General features: G+C 32.6%; 1 protein-coding gene across 4 annotated transcripts in view; it reads left to right on the top strand.

The window, feature by feature from the left end:
• Positions 1 to 15,458, top strand: part of LOC114328678 (zinc finger protein 239-like) — a 91,976-nt gene that overhangs the window by 32,425 nt on the left and 44,093 nt on the right. The window contains exon 2 of one of the 4 annotated variants that reach the window (XM_050654922.1): positions 12,026 to 13,269. The exons of 2 other annotated variants lie outside the window; for them this stretch is intronic. In XM_050654922.1, the coding sequence (XP_050510879.1) occupies positions 12,026 to 12,918 (893 nt within the window). In that variant the 3' untranslated portion in view covers positions 12,919 to 13,269. Of the gene's footprint in view, positions 1 to 6,697; positions 7,607 to 12,025; positions 13,270 to 15,458 lie in introns of those variants that run through there. One more of the 4 variants, XM_050654923.1, reaches the window with a different exon arrangement.

Here is a 15,458-nt window from a genome sequence, read left to right as displayed (position 1 = left end):
AATCTACCTCCTCCTTAAATCATACTTGTCCGACAGATACTTCCAAGTTAAATACGAAGGTACTCTATCCAACTACCACCAAATAAAATCCGGAGTACCTCAAGGCAGTGTACTTGGCCCATTCCTTTACCAAATCTTCACTGCTGATATTCCTATTAGCGAAAATACACTAATGGCAACATTTGCGGATGACACTGGTATACTAGCATCAGACATCAACGAAATATTAGCATTTAACAAATTGCAAAATCATCTCAATGAACTAGAAGACTGGCTTAAATGCTGGAAAATAAACGTCAACACAAACAAGTCTTGTCAAGTAAATTTCACAAATCGAAGAATTAGATGTCCACAACTACACCTAAATAATTCACCTATACCAATAAAAACAGAAGTAAAGTACCTGGGCCTTCATCTAGACGAAAAACTTACTTGGAAATCACATATTGCAGCCAAACGACGACACCTCGACCTAAAAGTTAAAAATATGAGCTGGCTAATCAACAGAAGATCGCAACTTTCATTAGAAAACAAACTGACCATCTATAAAACAATACTCAAACCAGTGTGGACATACGGAATCGAGCTGTGGGGCTGTAGCAAACCATCCAACACCAAAATACTACAGACATTCCAGTCAAAAACTATTCGTATGTTAGCTAAAGCCCCATGGTATGTGTCAAACCAAACCCTTCATGCAGACCTCAACATCCCCTTCATCAATGATGTGATTGCTGACCACTCCAGAAGGTACATGAATCGCAGCGCAGACCATCCAAACCATCTCATAGATGAATTATTCAACCCCCCACTGGTTGACAGACGTCTGAAAAGACTTTGGCCAGAAGACCTAGCTGCTAGGTAAATTCCAGAGAGTCGTCAATGGACGACACCTGCCACAAGCCAAGAACATACATCATATTTACTTATTACTGTATTGAAGTAGATTGTAAATAAGCAATAAATAAATAAATAAAAAAAAATATTTCGTGTTTAATAATATAATAAAAGTATTTAAACCAAGTATTAAAGTATTCCAAGCCATCCCTCTTATCAACTATAACCGTTGATTGAATGACCCAAAGCTATTAGCAATCACAAGGTTTATTATAATTTATAATAACAGGTAATTATAATCTTTTCTTTACAAAATGTTTATTTAAAGAGTTTGGAATGTCTAAAGACCAAAGACGGTTGTCAGATTAAAGATTTCAGGAATTCAGTACTTCATTATACCTTTGTTTAGGCTTACGCAAATTTAAGGAACAATAAGAGGAGTAAACTTTTAAGAATATTGTTAAAAGTTTGTATGTATTTAAATATTTGTTTGTGTTTAAAGACTTTTAATATACACTGAAACACAAAATATAAAATGTGTTAAACATGTTTATCCCCGTACTGATTAGTTAAATTGATAAACATAATTTCAATTATAACTGTAATAACAGTTAGTTTCCACGTTAACAAAAATAAACAGAATAATTCAATTTGGACGTTACGAATTGTCCGTTACGAATTTGTATAGTGACGAACTGTCGCCGTTACCAAGTGTCGCCGTTACGAACTGTCGCTGTTACGAATTGTCCGTTACCAACTGTCCGGTTACGAACTGTCGCGTTACGAGGTGTCTGGTCACGGTTTTATTTATCTTATCAATATAACCTTACTTCTTTTTCTTATTGTCAGTATTGTTTTTAACACCGAATATCACTTTTTCGCAGTGGATTTACACTTATTTTATTGTTCTTCACTTTATAATCACCTGGTACTGTCAGTTAACATTTAATTTTCGCAACAATTCTCGAAATTTTCGGGTTTATCGTTGGCGAAAAATCAAACACTTTAACACTTTCAATGCCACATTGCCATCCATCACATCATTACATTTATATTTAACCTAATGTTTTAACTTCAGGACTGATTTGTCAATTACTGTTAGTCTTTGTCCTAAGATGAGTTGTATTGGTCAATTGCAAAATGTTTTAGATATTTTCTTTTTTTTTTTTATTTAATGGCATAGCCATTCGTCATTCAGCCAGTTGCAATAAAAAATATACAATCCTATCCCTAATACAAAATTAAACAGAAACAATATAGTAATACAATAAATAATACAATACAATAAAAACAATAATGGATCTCCGATAAAGTGATATAATATTTATTTATGATAGAAAAAAAGGATGCAAATCTGAACTTAAATCATAAAAAATATCATGCTCGCGTACAAATCTTATAGGACCGTGCGTGTATGTGACAAGAAATCTATAATGATATTGTATATTTGTTTTGAGCGTATAGCCAGCAGAGACTGGATATTGAATGGTGCATGCATATCAAGTTTAATTAAATTTTTATAAAGAGAATTTGAATGTTGTTGAAACTTAGTACATTCAAAAAAGTTATGATCAAGGTCACCCCGTTTTCCGCAATGTTTGCAATTATCGTCTTCAATCACATGTATTTTATATAAATGACTTGGATAGCAAGCATGCCCAAAACTTAGTCGATTTATAGTTGTTATATATTTACGTGGAACTTTAAAACTTTTAAACCAGGTACTTTGTGGAATCACTGGTTGTAAAGTGGTGTATCTTGTGGGGTTTGTTAAGCAGTAAAGATTCCATTGATCTTTCCATATCGATAGTTGGTTTCTTTTAAAAGTAATACCATCTGATACACATAAAGAATATGACAATAAAGTGGCTGATGTTTTAGATATTTAGATTTTATTACTTTATATGATAGGACTAGCTCTCAATTGTTAAATGAGAGCAAGTAATTTTATTATTGTTCTAGATCTTATTTTGAATTGTTTTTCTAGTTTGTGTGACATTTTAATTATATTATGTACTAATGAACTTCAATCTGTCAATAAATAATAAATATATAAATAAATAAACACCCTACACAACCTTTTACGCAAATATTCAGTTATGTCATTTTGGCTTAGGAAGGCAGTGTATTTGATATTGGCGTTACACCCCGATACATTGAGCGGCATATACCTAGCCTGGTCTATAGTTAATATGTCTATGAATATACTATGCCATATCAAAGAATATATAGCTGCTAGAAGAAGCTTTTATATGAAACAGATGGTCACGTTTATAAGCTTGTTGACGAGGGATGTTGCGGCAGCAGTGCAGGCGGTAATGAGATCGGTTAAGATGTCGTAGTCGTTGTCAGGTCTATGCACCTCCATGGCACCAACTCAGTTGGAACGCAAAATCCTATGCTAAAACGTTACATGGCCGTACCTTTCTATTAATATTAGAGTATATATTCGTTGGCCATATTAGTTTCATAAAAGGGTAGGCTGTTTAGAGATATGAATTTTTACCCATGTATTTTTGGTGGATAAGCATGTGATTTGCCTGTAAGCATAACCAAACTTTTTTTACCTTGGTCAACATTTCAATTTTTTAACATTTGTATTCAATAAAATGGTTATAGTTATTTTAGATAACAGCACTGACGATGATCTACTTAGATCGAACACGTTCTGTGATAGATGAAACCCTTTGAGAGCGTTTTTAAATAAATATATACCTTTTATAAACGATTTTTCAGCAATTTTTTTTTACAAAAACAGATTTTTGCATTCTGTAAATGAGTACAGTTCGTTACAGATTTAACATTTGAAATATTTATTATAATTAAAAATTTTAAAATGGTTTGAAATTATACATAAATATGTACAAATTATTATAGTACGTTCTTAAACGGTAAAATATTGCAAAACCTCTAAATTTTAAAGAACTGCTTGGATTGACATGAAATTTGGCATGCACTTAGCTAACAAGTCAAATAAAAAAAGTGATATTGTGCCGACATGTGCTTTTGCCCTGGGGGTGTGTTTCACACCCTCTCGGAGATGAAAAAATATATGTCCAAAATGAGTCCGAAAATAGATAAAACCACTAATTCTGAGCAACTTTTGTTCTATAGAGTTTTTGCGTCAAATTAATACTTTTCGAGTTATATGCGAGTGAATATGTTTATTTTTCAACAAAATAACCACGTTTTTAGACGGTTTTTCGCAAATATCTTAAAAAGTAAGTATTTTGTCGAAAAAAACATTCTTAGCAAAAATATAGCCTGTAAAAAAGTGAAAAATAAAACGGTGTGTATATTAGGTCTCTATATCTAGTAGAAGCAGAGTTATAGCTAATGAAAAATAGGTTCATATTCATCTAGTTCCAAATCGAATATTTTAATGTGAAATAACCAAAAATAAAGCATTTTTGGGGAAAACTCGTAATAACTTTTTTAAAGTTTTTATAAAAGGCTTTATTTTTGTTTTATAAAAAAAATTGTAGCAACAAAAGTAAACAAGTTACGCTCAAAATAAAGTTAGTCTCTTTTTTTTTGTAAAAAAAAATCGGGAAAATCACCTCCTAATTAGCCTCTCAAATGAACTTAATCGTTACAACTTTACAAGTTTCTTTACTCGTGTATATATTTTTTATATGATCTGTAAGTTTCATCGGTTCAAAGTAATTATTTTTGAAAGGGCCGTAGTTAAAATGGCTTGGGCGAGTCACTTATCACGAGTGGATGCAAATTTAGAAACACCAAATCTTAACCAAATTTTGTCTTACACAAAATATTCAGAAAACCAAAGCAGACTTTTTATATTGTTTGAGATTTTTGGTATCTCTAACAATTTTTAAGTTATTTTGAAAAAAATGCTTTTTTTCAAAATTAAAAATTTTATTTTAAAACCAAATTTTTTCAAAAATAAGCAAATTGAATCGATGAAACTTACAGATCATATAAACACAAGATAAGTAAAATAACTGGTGAAGTGGTAACGATTAATTTAATATAAGTTGCTAATTAAGGGGTGATCTTCCCGTTTTTTTTTTTTGCCAAAACAAAAGGGACCAACTTTATTTTGAGCGTAACTTGCTTACATTTGATGGTAGAAACTTTTTTTATAAAAACAGAAATAAAGCTTTTTTTATACACTTTAAAAAAGTTGTAATGAGTTTTCCCCAAAAAGTGCTTCGTTTTTTTTTTGATATTTCACGTTTAAATATTCTCTTTGAAATTTGGCGAATATGAACCTACACTTGCGATCATAAAAAGCGGGTCACTCGATGAATTATTCAAGTTAGATGTCTCGAATTTTCTAAACCTGTTGTCTGATTTGAGTGATTTTTTTAGTATGTTATAGCCTTATTCTTTAACAATATCGCCATAATAATATTGTTGCTAGACAGGTAAATTGTCATTGTATACCGGGTGTAACAATCATACCGTGTTTATTCCTCAAAGTGAAATAATTTAACCTGATTAAACCTAACCTAATCAAAAATAATATAAATAAGTTAATAACTGAAAATTAAAGTGACCTAGAAAGTGTCCTTTCTTAAACAATGCTAGTGTACCATTCAAATATTCTTTAATGACTAAAACATAACCTGATCAAACTTAACCCTAATTTTTTCTAATTTCATCTTAAATTTAAAGTCGCCTTTCACCTTGACCCGTTTTTTGCCAAAACAAAAGGGACCAACTTTATTTTGAGCGTAACTTGCTTACAGTTGATGGTAGAAACTTTTTTTATAAAAACAGAAATAAAGCTTTTTTTATACACTTTAAAAAGGTTGTAATGAGTTTTCCCCAAAAAGTGCTTCGTTTTTGTTATATTTCACGTTGAAATATTCTCTTTGGAATTTGGAGAATATGAACCTATTTTTCATTACCTATAACTCTGGTTCTACTAGGTCTAGGGACCTCATGCATACAACATATTATTTTTACTACTTTATGGGATATATTATTGCTAAAAACATTTTTTTCGATAAAATACTTTTTGAATTATTTGCAAAAAACTGTCTAAAAACGTGGTAATTTTGCTGAAAAATTAACATATTCACTCGCAAATAACTCGAAAAGTGTTGACTCGGCGAAAAAACTATAGAACAAAAGTTGCTTAAAATTAGTTACTATATCCATTTCCGTACTTATTTTGGACATCTATCTTTTAACCCCCGACAGGGGGTGACACTCACCTCCAGGACAAAAGCACACATCGGTACAATATAACTTTTTTTGTTCTTTGACATGTTAGCTATGCGTATGCCAAATTTAATGTCAATTCAAACGGTTCTTTAAAATTTACAGCGAAAGCCGTGAAAGAATGTACTAATAAAATCAGTTTTCTCGAAAAGTTAGCAACATACAATTTTGATTTTTATTAGAGATGATTACTGAAACACCGACTTAATTAGTAAAAGTTGATGGTGACAATGTCATTGTCAAGTAGTGTTTATATACATATCCATAGCAGTGAGAATTTTACAGTACGTAATTTACCATGTTAAGAAAGAAAAAGTAGGGATAGACGTAAAATATTTGCGCCTGTGCTCTTAATAAAGCCATGGGCCTTCTAGGCCTGGGGAGCTAAACTATACTCTTAATAAAACAGTTGTAGACAAAACACTACAAAGAAATTCCTGCCAATAAGGCGGTGCCTTAGTTAACCTAAGGGCTCGGATAACCTAGACTTAGATAATTGTGAATATACTGTATATTTTCGAACCTTGATTATAGCAAAAAAGTAGATTTTTATGGTCTGTTTTTCGAAAGATCCCATCTTCTAAATTTTGTTACTACCTTTGTTTTACCCATTAGTTTCTGCTTCTTTCTAACAAACTTTTATAGTTAGTTTGTATTTTTATTTTAGGTTTTTCTCATGACAAATTGAAAGTCATGAAAACTGAACATGCAAGCTCTACAGAACAACAAAATGCAACCACTGAAGAAGCAACAGTAAAGAATGCTACATCCTTGAAACGACCTATAAAAACACACTCTATTGAAAAGCCTTACAAGTGTGACATTTGTTTGAAGCAGTTTTCTCAGAAACATAATTTGAAAGCACATTGGAGAGTGCACACTGGAGAAAAACCTTATAACTGTGAAATTTGTTTTAAGCAGTTTACTCGAGCAAACGATTTGAAAAGACATTTTCGAGTGCACACTGGAGAAAAGCCATACCAGTGTGAAATTTGTTTTAAGCAGTTTAGTGAAGCAAGGAGTTTAAAAACACATTTGAGAGTGCACACTGGGGAAAAGCCTTATAACTGTGAAATTTGTTTTAAGCAGTTTACTCATGCAAACGATTTGAAAAGACATTTGCGAGTGCACACTGGAGAAAAGCCATACCAGTGTGAAATTTGTTTTAAGCAGTTTAGTAAAGCAAGTAGTTTAAAAACACATTTGAGCGTGCACACTGGGGAAAAGCCTTATAACTGTGAAATTTGTTTTAAGAAGTTTACTTTAGCAGGTCATTTGAAAGTACATTTGAGATCGCACACTGGAGAAAAGCCTTACAAGTGTGACATTTGCTTTAAGCAATTTACACAAAGAGGTAGTTTGAAGACTCACTTAAGAAAACACTCTGCATAAAATCCCAGTTAGTAGGAGAGCTATTGGGCAGTGTGAATAAAATTGTAGTATGCAACTAAAGTACCTTTAATAGCGAAAGCTAACATTTTTGTGAATAATATTAAGTCGTAGCTTAAACTTATAAGTTTATTCTGTTTGCTTCAAGTATGTTCTGTCTTTTTGTAGTAAAAGCTTATTTAGATGTGAATAAAATACAGTATTTACTGAAATTTTAAAGTATCAACTTTGAATTTTTCAAGCCAGGTAATGTGCAGCTTAAAAATTAGTCTTGTATAGAACTTCAATCGAACACCTTTAAAAATGGCTCAATTTATGAACATCAGTCGAAAATATTATTCTCAACGAAGTGAGTGTCGGGATGAGGAAAATCATAATTTATATCGTTTTTCGAGAATTAATGTGGAGTGGTTAGCAGAAAATTTCCTTGAAGACACTGGAGAAACAAGGGGAGGAGCAATTAATCCCAGACAAAAAATGCAGATATTTCTTCGATTTTTAAGTAATCCTGGATTTCAAATTGGAGTTGGCAAGGATGAAGGTGTTCATCGAACAACAGTGAGTAAAACTGTGAAATTTGTTTTGACTAAAATAATTCAAAAATTAAATATTTGGTTACGTTTTCCTTTAAATAACATTGCTGAAGCACAACAAGAGTGGAGTGCTAAGTATCAGTTTCCTTGTGCATTTGGTGCTGTTGATTGTACACATATAAGAATTCCGAAATCCGATAAAGGTTACTTTAGCATAAATGTACAGGCAACATGTAATGCAAAAGAAGAATTTACTTCCATAGACGCTCAGTGGCCTGGGTCAGTACACGACAGTAGGATACTAAAGAATTCCGCAATTTATGTCGAAATGAATAATATGCGGCATAATAATATGGTGTTATTAGGTGATTCTGGTTATGGAATCAGACGTTGGCTGATGACGCCATACAGAAATCCCGAAACTCGTGAAGAAATTGCGTTTAACACACTTTTCATGAAAAAAAGAGTCATAATCGAAAGGTGCCTTGGCCAACTGAAGAGAAGGTTTCCAATTTTGCAATATATGGTTAGAGTAAAACTAGATCGAGTTGCATCTGTTATTATTAGTTGTGCTGTACTTCATAATATATCAAAGTATTTAAATGATCCACTTCCTGTCGATGAAGAAGAAGATGTCATGAATGATGAAGAAGAAGAGCAATACAATTTAGAAAATGACGCTGAAAATGTTATGAGAAGGGGACTCCAACGGAGAGAAGAAATCAAACATTTAATTTACCAACTAAACGTTTAATTCTATAAATTGTTATAGTTATAAATTCAAAGTTATATTCAAAAACTGTTGAAACAAATAAAAATATACAGGGTGTGTACCTTAAAAATATATCATATTTCATAATTTATAACATTGTATATATTTTATCTAAATATAAAGAAGTTGAAATTTCAAGACCTTCGCTTTCGGGACCTTGGGTTTCGGGTAGACTTTGACGTAGCTTGTTCAATAAAAGTTGTTCTCGCTCGATCTGTATGCGCGTAAGTTTTAACTGCTCAAGAAGAACCAGTCCTTGTAGATCTGCTGTGCATAATTTTGCGGTCTCATCTGTTTCTTGCCCTTCCAGCTTATTTCTTTTTGCTTGTGATGGTGTAATATAAGAGGAAGGAGGAGGAGGTCTGACTAAATCGTGCCTTGTCTTCGCTGGTTTTTGCATTTCTACATTGTAAAATGGCTTCAATCCCGTTGTCGCCGCTCCAGGAATTTTATGCAATGTTGGGTTTTTCTCATCTTTATCTATAATGTCCAGCAATTTTTTCCCAATCTTTCAAAATAATTTTTTTATTTCCAGTTGCTTTCATATCTGTTTTCTTTTTTAATTCGTTTTTCATATTTTGAATCTTTTTTTTTTCAATTGTTTGCACAGTGGAGAAAAGCCTTAACAGTTTACTCATAAAATTTCTTTGGATGAACATACGAAAGGTCACACTGGAGAAAAGCCTTATAACTGTGAAATTTGTTTTAAGCAATTTACACATAGAGGTAGTTTGAAGACTCACTTAAGAAAACACTCTGCATAAAATCCCAGTTAGTAGGAGAGCTATTGTAATGGCAGCTAATCTGGAAAGATCAAAGTGGGTGACGCTCGTGTAGTTGGAGGTCACCTAAACTTACGTCAACACTTCAAATCAATCTATTGATATATAAAATCCCTCAATGTTGTGCTGTGCATTTGTGCTCATCGAGGACATCAGGACACAGGTTTCCCAAAGATATTCTGATGAGAAAAAAGTGGATTGTAGCAATAAAAAGGGATAAATATGTGCTGGGATAAATATATGACAATAAATGCACGTATCTGCAATAAAAATTTTGTTGAAACAGATTACGTATTGCCCCTAGATTCAACTGTAAAAAATAGAATACTTCACTATAAAATTCAGATCAAAATTTATTTTAAACGCACGGATTAAAATATGCAAGTTTATATACATTCACATTGTTACCACATCTACAATCGCTTTTTATGAAGTGAAAATATAAAAAAAATTATATTTGAAATAATAATATAGACAAATGTGAAATAATTCTCAAGTTCTCAATATTTTTTAGTGACTAAAACAAGTTAATAACTGAAAATTTAAGTGACATATTATCTTTAAAATATGATTTAAAATGACTAAAACATAATAGGTCTGGATCCCGCGTATGAAAAAAAAGTTGATTAATAGCAAGCTGAAAATTTGTTAATAGCTAAAGGGTGTCTAGTCGGACAAACTTTGATATAGGGAACACTGGAACAAGGGAAGTTTTAATTGTGGAACAGGTTAAAAATTTGGAACGCTCAGACCACGAAAACGGCACATGTATTTTGTCCGACAGAACAGACTTAAACTCTTCGAACAGAGGTTAAACTCTCATGCAAAATTCAGACTGGTATTTATCACCAAATGACAGGAATTATGACAGGTGATAAATAGCAGTCTGATTTTTGCATGAGAGTTTAATCTCTGTTCGGAGAGTTTAAGTCTGTTCTGTCTGACAAAATAAATGTGCCGTTTTCGTGGTGTGACTGTTCCAAATTTTTAACCTGTTCCACAATTAAAACTGCCCCTGTTCCAGTGTTCCCATATATCAAAGTTTATCCGAGTAGACACCCTTAAGCTATTAACAAATTTTCAGCTTGCTATTAATCAACTTTTTTTCATACGCGGGATCCAGACCTATAACCTGATCAAACCTAACCTAATCAAAAATAATATAAACAAGTTAATAACTGAAAATTAAAGTGACCTAGAGAGTGTCCTTTTTTAAACAATGCTAGTGTACCATTCAAATATTCTTTAATGACTAAAACATAACCTGATCAAACTTAACCCTAATTTTTTCTAATTTCACCTTAAATTTAAGGTCGCCTTTCACCTTGACCCGTTTTTTTGCCAAAACAAAAGGACCAACTTTATTTTGAGCGTAACTTGCTTATATTTGATGGTAGAAACTTTTTTTATAAAAACAGAAATAAAGCTTTTTTTATACACTTTAAAAAAGTTGTAATGAGTTTTCCCCAAAAAGTGCTTCGTTTTTTTTTATATTTCACGTTGAAATATTCTCTTTGGAATTTGGAGAATATGAACCTATTTTTCATTACCTATAACTCTGGTTCTACTAGGTCTAGGGACCTCATGCATACAACATATTATTTTTACTACTTTACGGGATATAATATTGCTAAAAACATTTTTTTTCGATAAAATACTTTTTGAATTATTTGCAAAAAAACTGTCTAAAAACGTGGTAATTTTGCTGAAATATGAACATATTCACTCGCAAATAACTCGAAAAGTGTTGACTTGGCGAAAAAACTCTATAGAACAAAAGTTGCTTAAAATTACTCACTATATCCATTTCCGTACTTATTTTGGACATTTATTTTTTAACCCCCGACAGGGGGTGACACTCACCTCCAGGTCAAAAGCACACATCGGTACAATATCACTTTTTTTCTTTGACATGTTAGCTATGCGTATGCCAAATTTTTGTCAATCCAAACGGTTCTTTAAAATTTACAGCGAATGCTGTGAAAGAATGTACTGATAAAATCAGTTTTCTCGAAAAGTTAGCAAGATACAATTTTGATTTTGATTAGAGATGATTACTGAAACACCGACTTAATTAGTAAAAGTTGATGGTGACAATATCATTGTCAAGTAGTGTTTATATACATATCCATACCAGTGAGAATTTTACTGTACGTAATTTACCATGTAAAGAAAGAAAATGTAGGGATAGACGTAAAATATTTGCGCCTGTGCTCTTAATAAAGCCATGGGCCTTCTAGGCCTGGAGAGCTAAACTATACTCTTAATAAAACAGTTGTTGTAGACAAAATACTACAAAGAAATTCCTGAAAATAAGGCGGTGACTATACGGGCTAACTTCACTGACTTTTGCCTTGGTTAACTTAAGGGCTCGGATAACCTAGCCTCAGATAATTGTGAATCTACTGTATATTTTCGAAAGATCCCATCTTCTAAATTTTGTTACTACCTTTGTTTTACCCATTAGTTTCTGCTTCTTTCTAACAAACTTTTATAGTTAGTTTGTATTTTTATTTTAGGTTTTTCTCAGAACAAATTGAAAGTCATGAAAACTGAACATGCAGGCTCTACAGAACAACAAAACGCAACCACTGAAGAAGCAACAGTAAAAAATGCTACATCCTTGAAACGACATATAAAAACGCACTCTAGCGAAAAGCCATACAAGTGTGACATTTGTTTGAAGCAGTTTTCTCGGAAACATAATTTGAAAACACATTCGAGAGTGCACAATGGAGAAAAGCCTTATGGGTGTGACATTTGTTTTCAGCAGTTTACTCAAGCACACGATTTGACAAGACATTTGCGAGTGCACACTGGAGAAATGCCTTACCAGTGTGAAATTTGTTTTAAGCAGTTTAATAAAGCAAGTAGATTAAAAACACATTTGAGAGTGCACACTGGGGAAAAGCCTTATAACTGTGAAATTTGTTTTAAGAAGTTTACTTTAGCAGGTCATTTGAGAGTACATTTGAGATCGCACACTGGAGAAAAGCCTTACAAGTGTGACATTTGCTTGAAGCAGTTTTCTCAGAAACATAATTTGAAAACACATTCGAGAGTGCACAATGGAGAAAAGCCTTATGGGTGTGACATTTGTTTTAAGCAGTTTACTCAAGCACACGATTTGAAAAGACATTTGCGAGTGCACACTGGAGAAAAGCCTTACAGGTGTGAGATTTGTTTGAAGCAGTTTACTCGAGCAAGTGATTTGAAAAGACATTTGACAATACACACTGGAGAAACGCTTTACAAGTGTGAAATTTGTTTAAAGCAGTTTTCTCGAGCAAGTCATTTGCAAGTTCATTTGAGAGTGCACACTGGAGAAAAGCCTTACCAGTGTGAAATTTGTTTTAAGCAATTTACACATAGAGGTAGTTTGAAGAGTCACTTAAGAAAACACTCTGCATAAAATCCCAGTTAGTAGGAGAACTATTGTAACTGCAGCTAATCTGGAAAGCTCAAAGTAGGTGGCGCTCGTGTAGTTGGAGGTCACCTAAACTTACGTCAATACTTCAAATCAATCTATTTCTAAGTAAATATTGCATATTTGTCTCGCTGTGTGAATTAAACTTAAGAGTATAAAATCCCTCAATGTTGTGCTGTGCATTTGTGCTCATCGAGGACATCAGGACACAGGTTTCCCAAAGATATTCTGATGAGAAAAAAGTGGATCGTAGCAATAAAAAGGGATAAATATGTGCTGGGATAAATATATGACAATAAATGTACGTATCTGCAATAAAAAATTTGTTGAAACAGATTACGTATTGCCCCTAGATTCAACTGTAAAAAATAGAATACTTCACTATAAAATTCAGATCAAAATTTATTTTAAACGCACGGATTAAAATATGCAAGTTTATATATTCGCATTGTTAACACATCTACAGTCGCCTTTTAATGAAGTGAAAATATAAAAAAAGTATATTTGAAATAATAATATCGACAAATGTGAAATAATAATTTGAAATAATTCTCAAGTTCTCAATATTTTTAAGTGACTAAAACAAGTTAATAACTGAAAATTTAAGTGACATATTTACCTTTAAAATATGATTTAAAATGACTAAAACATAACCTGATCAAACCTAACCTAATCAAAAATAATATAAACAAGTTAATAACTGAAAATTAAAGTGACCTAGAAAGTGTCCTTTCTTACACAATGCTAGTGTACCATTCAAATATTCTTTAATGACTAAAACATAACCTGATCAAACTTAACCCTAATTTTTTTTAATTTCACCTTAAATTTAAGGTCGCCTTTGACCTTGACCCGTTTTTTTTTGCCAAAACAAAAGGGACCAACTTTACTTTGAGCGTAACTTGCTTACATTTGATGGTAGAAACTTTTTTTTATAAAAACAGAAGTAAAACTTTTTTGACACACTTTAAAAAAGTTGTAATGAGTTTTCCCCAAAATGTGCTTCGTTTTTTTTGATATTTCACGTTGAAATATTCTCTTTAAAATTTGGCGAATATGAACCTATTTTTCATTACCTATAACTCTGGTACTACTAGGTCTAGGGACCTCATGCATACAACATAATGTTTTTACTACTTTACGGGATATATTATTGCTAAAAACATTTTTTTCGATAAAATACTTTTTGAATTATTTGCAAAAAACTGTCTAAAAACGTGGTAATTTTGCTGAAAAATGAACATATTCACTCGCAAATAACTCGAAAAGTGTTGACTTGGCGAAAAAACTCTATAGAACAAAAGTTGCTTAAAATTAGTCACTATATCCATTTCCGTACTTATTTTGGACATATATTTTTTAACCCCCGACAGGGGGTGACAACAAAGATCTTATACTCATAGATTTGGCCAACTTGGAAAAATAGCGTAACGCGGAGCAGTTCTGGTCGGTGGTCTATCCATCTCTCTCTACCGGCGCTTAGCTTTCTCTCTCTAGCATATGATGGCTGCCGCCTCTATGTAACTGTCGTTCCATTACACCCACCTCTTGGTAGATACGCTCACACTCGCACGACAGACAAAGATAGCTAGACCACCGTATTTGATATCGACGTTACACCCCGATGCATTGAGTGGCATATGACTAGCCCGATCTATTTTCTTTACATATCTCTGGGTGACACTCACCTCCAGGGCAAAAGCACACATCGGTACAATATCACTTTTTTTCTTTGACATGTTAGCTATGCGTATGCCAAATTTCATGTCAATCCAAACGGTTCTTTAAAATTTACAGCGAAAGCCGTGAAAGAATGTACTAATAAAATCAGTTTTCTCGAAAAGTTAGCAAGGTACAATTTTGATTTTGATTAGAGATGATTACTGAAACACCGACTTAATTAGTAAAAGTTGATGGTGACAATGTCATTGTCTAGTAGTAGTTATATACATATCCATACCAGTGAGAATTTTACTGTACGTAATTTAGCATGTAAAGAAAGAAAAAGTAGGGATAGACGTAAAATATTTGCGCCTGTGCTCTTAATAAAGCCATGGGCCTTCTAGGCCTGGAGAGCTAAACTATACTCTTAATAAAACAGTTGTAGACAAAACACTACAAAGAAATTCCTTCAAATAAGGCGGTGACTATACGGGCTAACTTCACTGACTTTTGCCTTGGTTAACTTAAGGGCTCGAATAACCTAGACTCAGATAATTAATTGTGAATCTACTGTATATTTTCGAAAGATCCCATCTTCTAAATTTTGTTACTACCTTTGTTTTACCCATTAGTTTCTGCTTCTTTCTAACAAACTTTTATAGTTAGTTTGTAATTTTATTTTAGGTTTTTCTCAGAACAAATTGAAAGTCATGAAAACTGAACATGCAGCAGGCTCTACAGAACAACAAAATGCAACCACTGAAGAAGCAACAGTAAAGAATGCTACATCCTTGAAACGACATATAAAAACGCACTTTAGCGAAAAGCCATACAAGTGTGACATTTGTTTGAAGCAGTTTTCT

This window comes from Diabrotica virgifera, chromosome 6, assembly GCF_917563875.1.
Source record: "Diabrotica virgifera virgifera chromosome 6, PGI_DIABVI_V3a".
Lineage (NCBI taxonomy): Eukaryota > Metazoa > Arthropoda > Insecta > Coleoptera > Chrysomelidae > Diabrotica > Diabrotica virgifera.
Note: the sequence above shows the minus strand (reverse complement) of the source record. Positions and strands in the feature narration are given on the sequence as shown.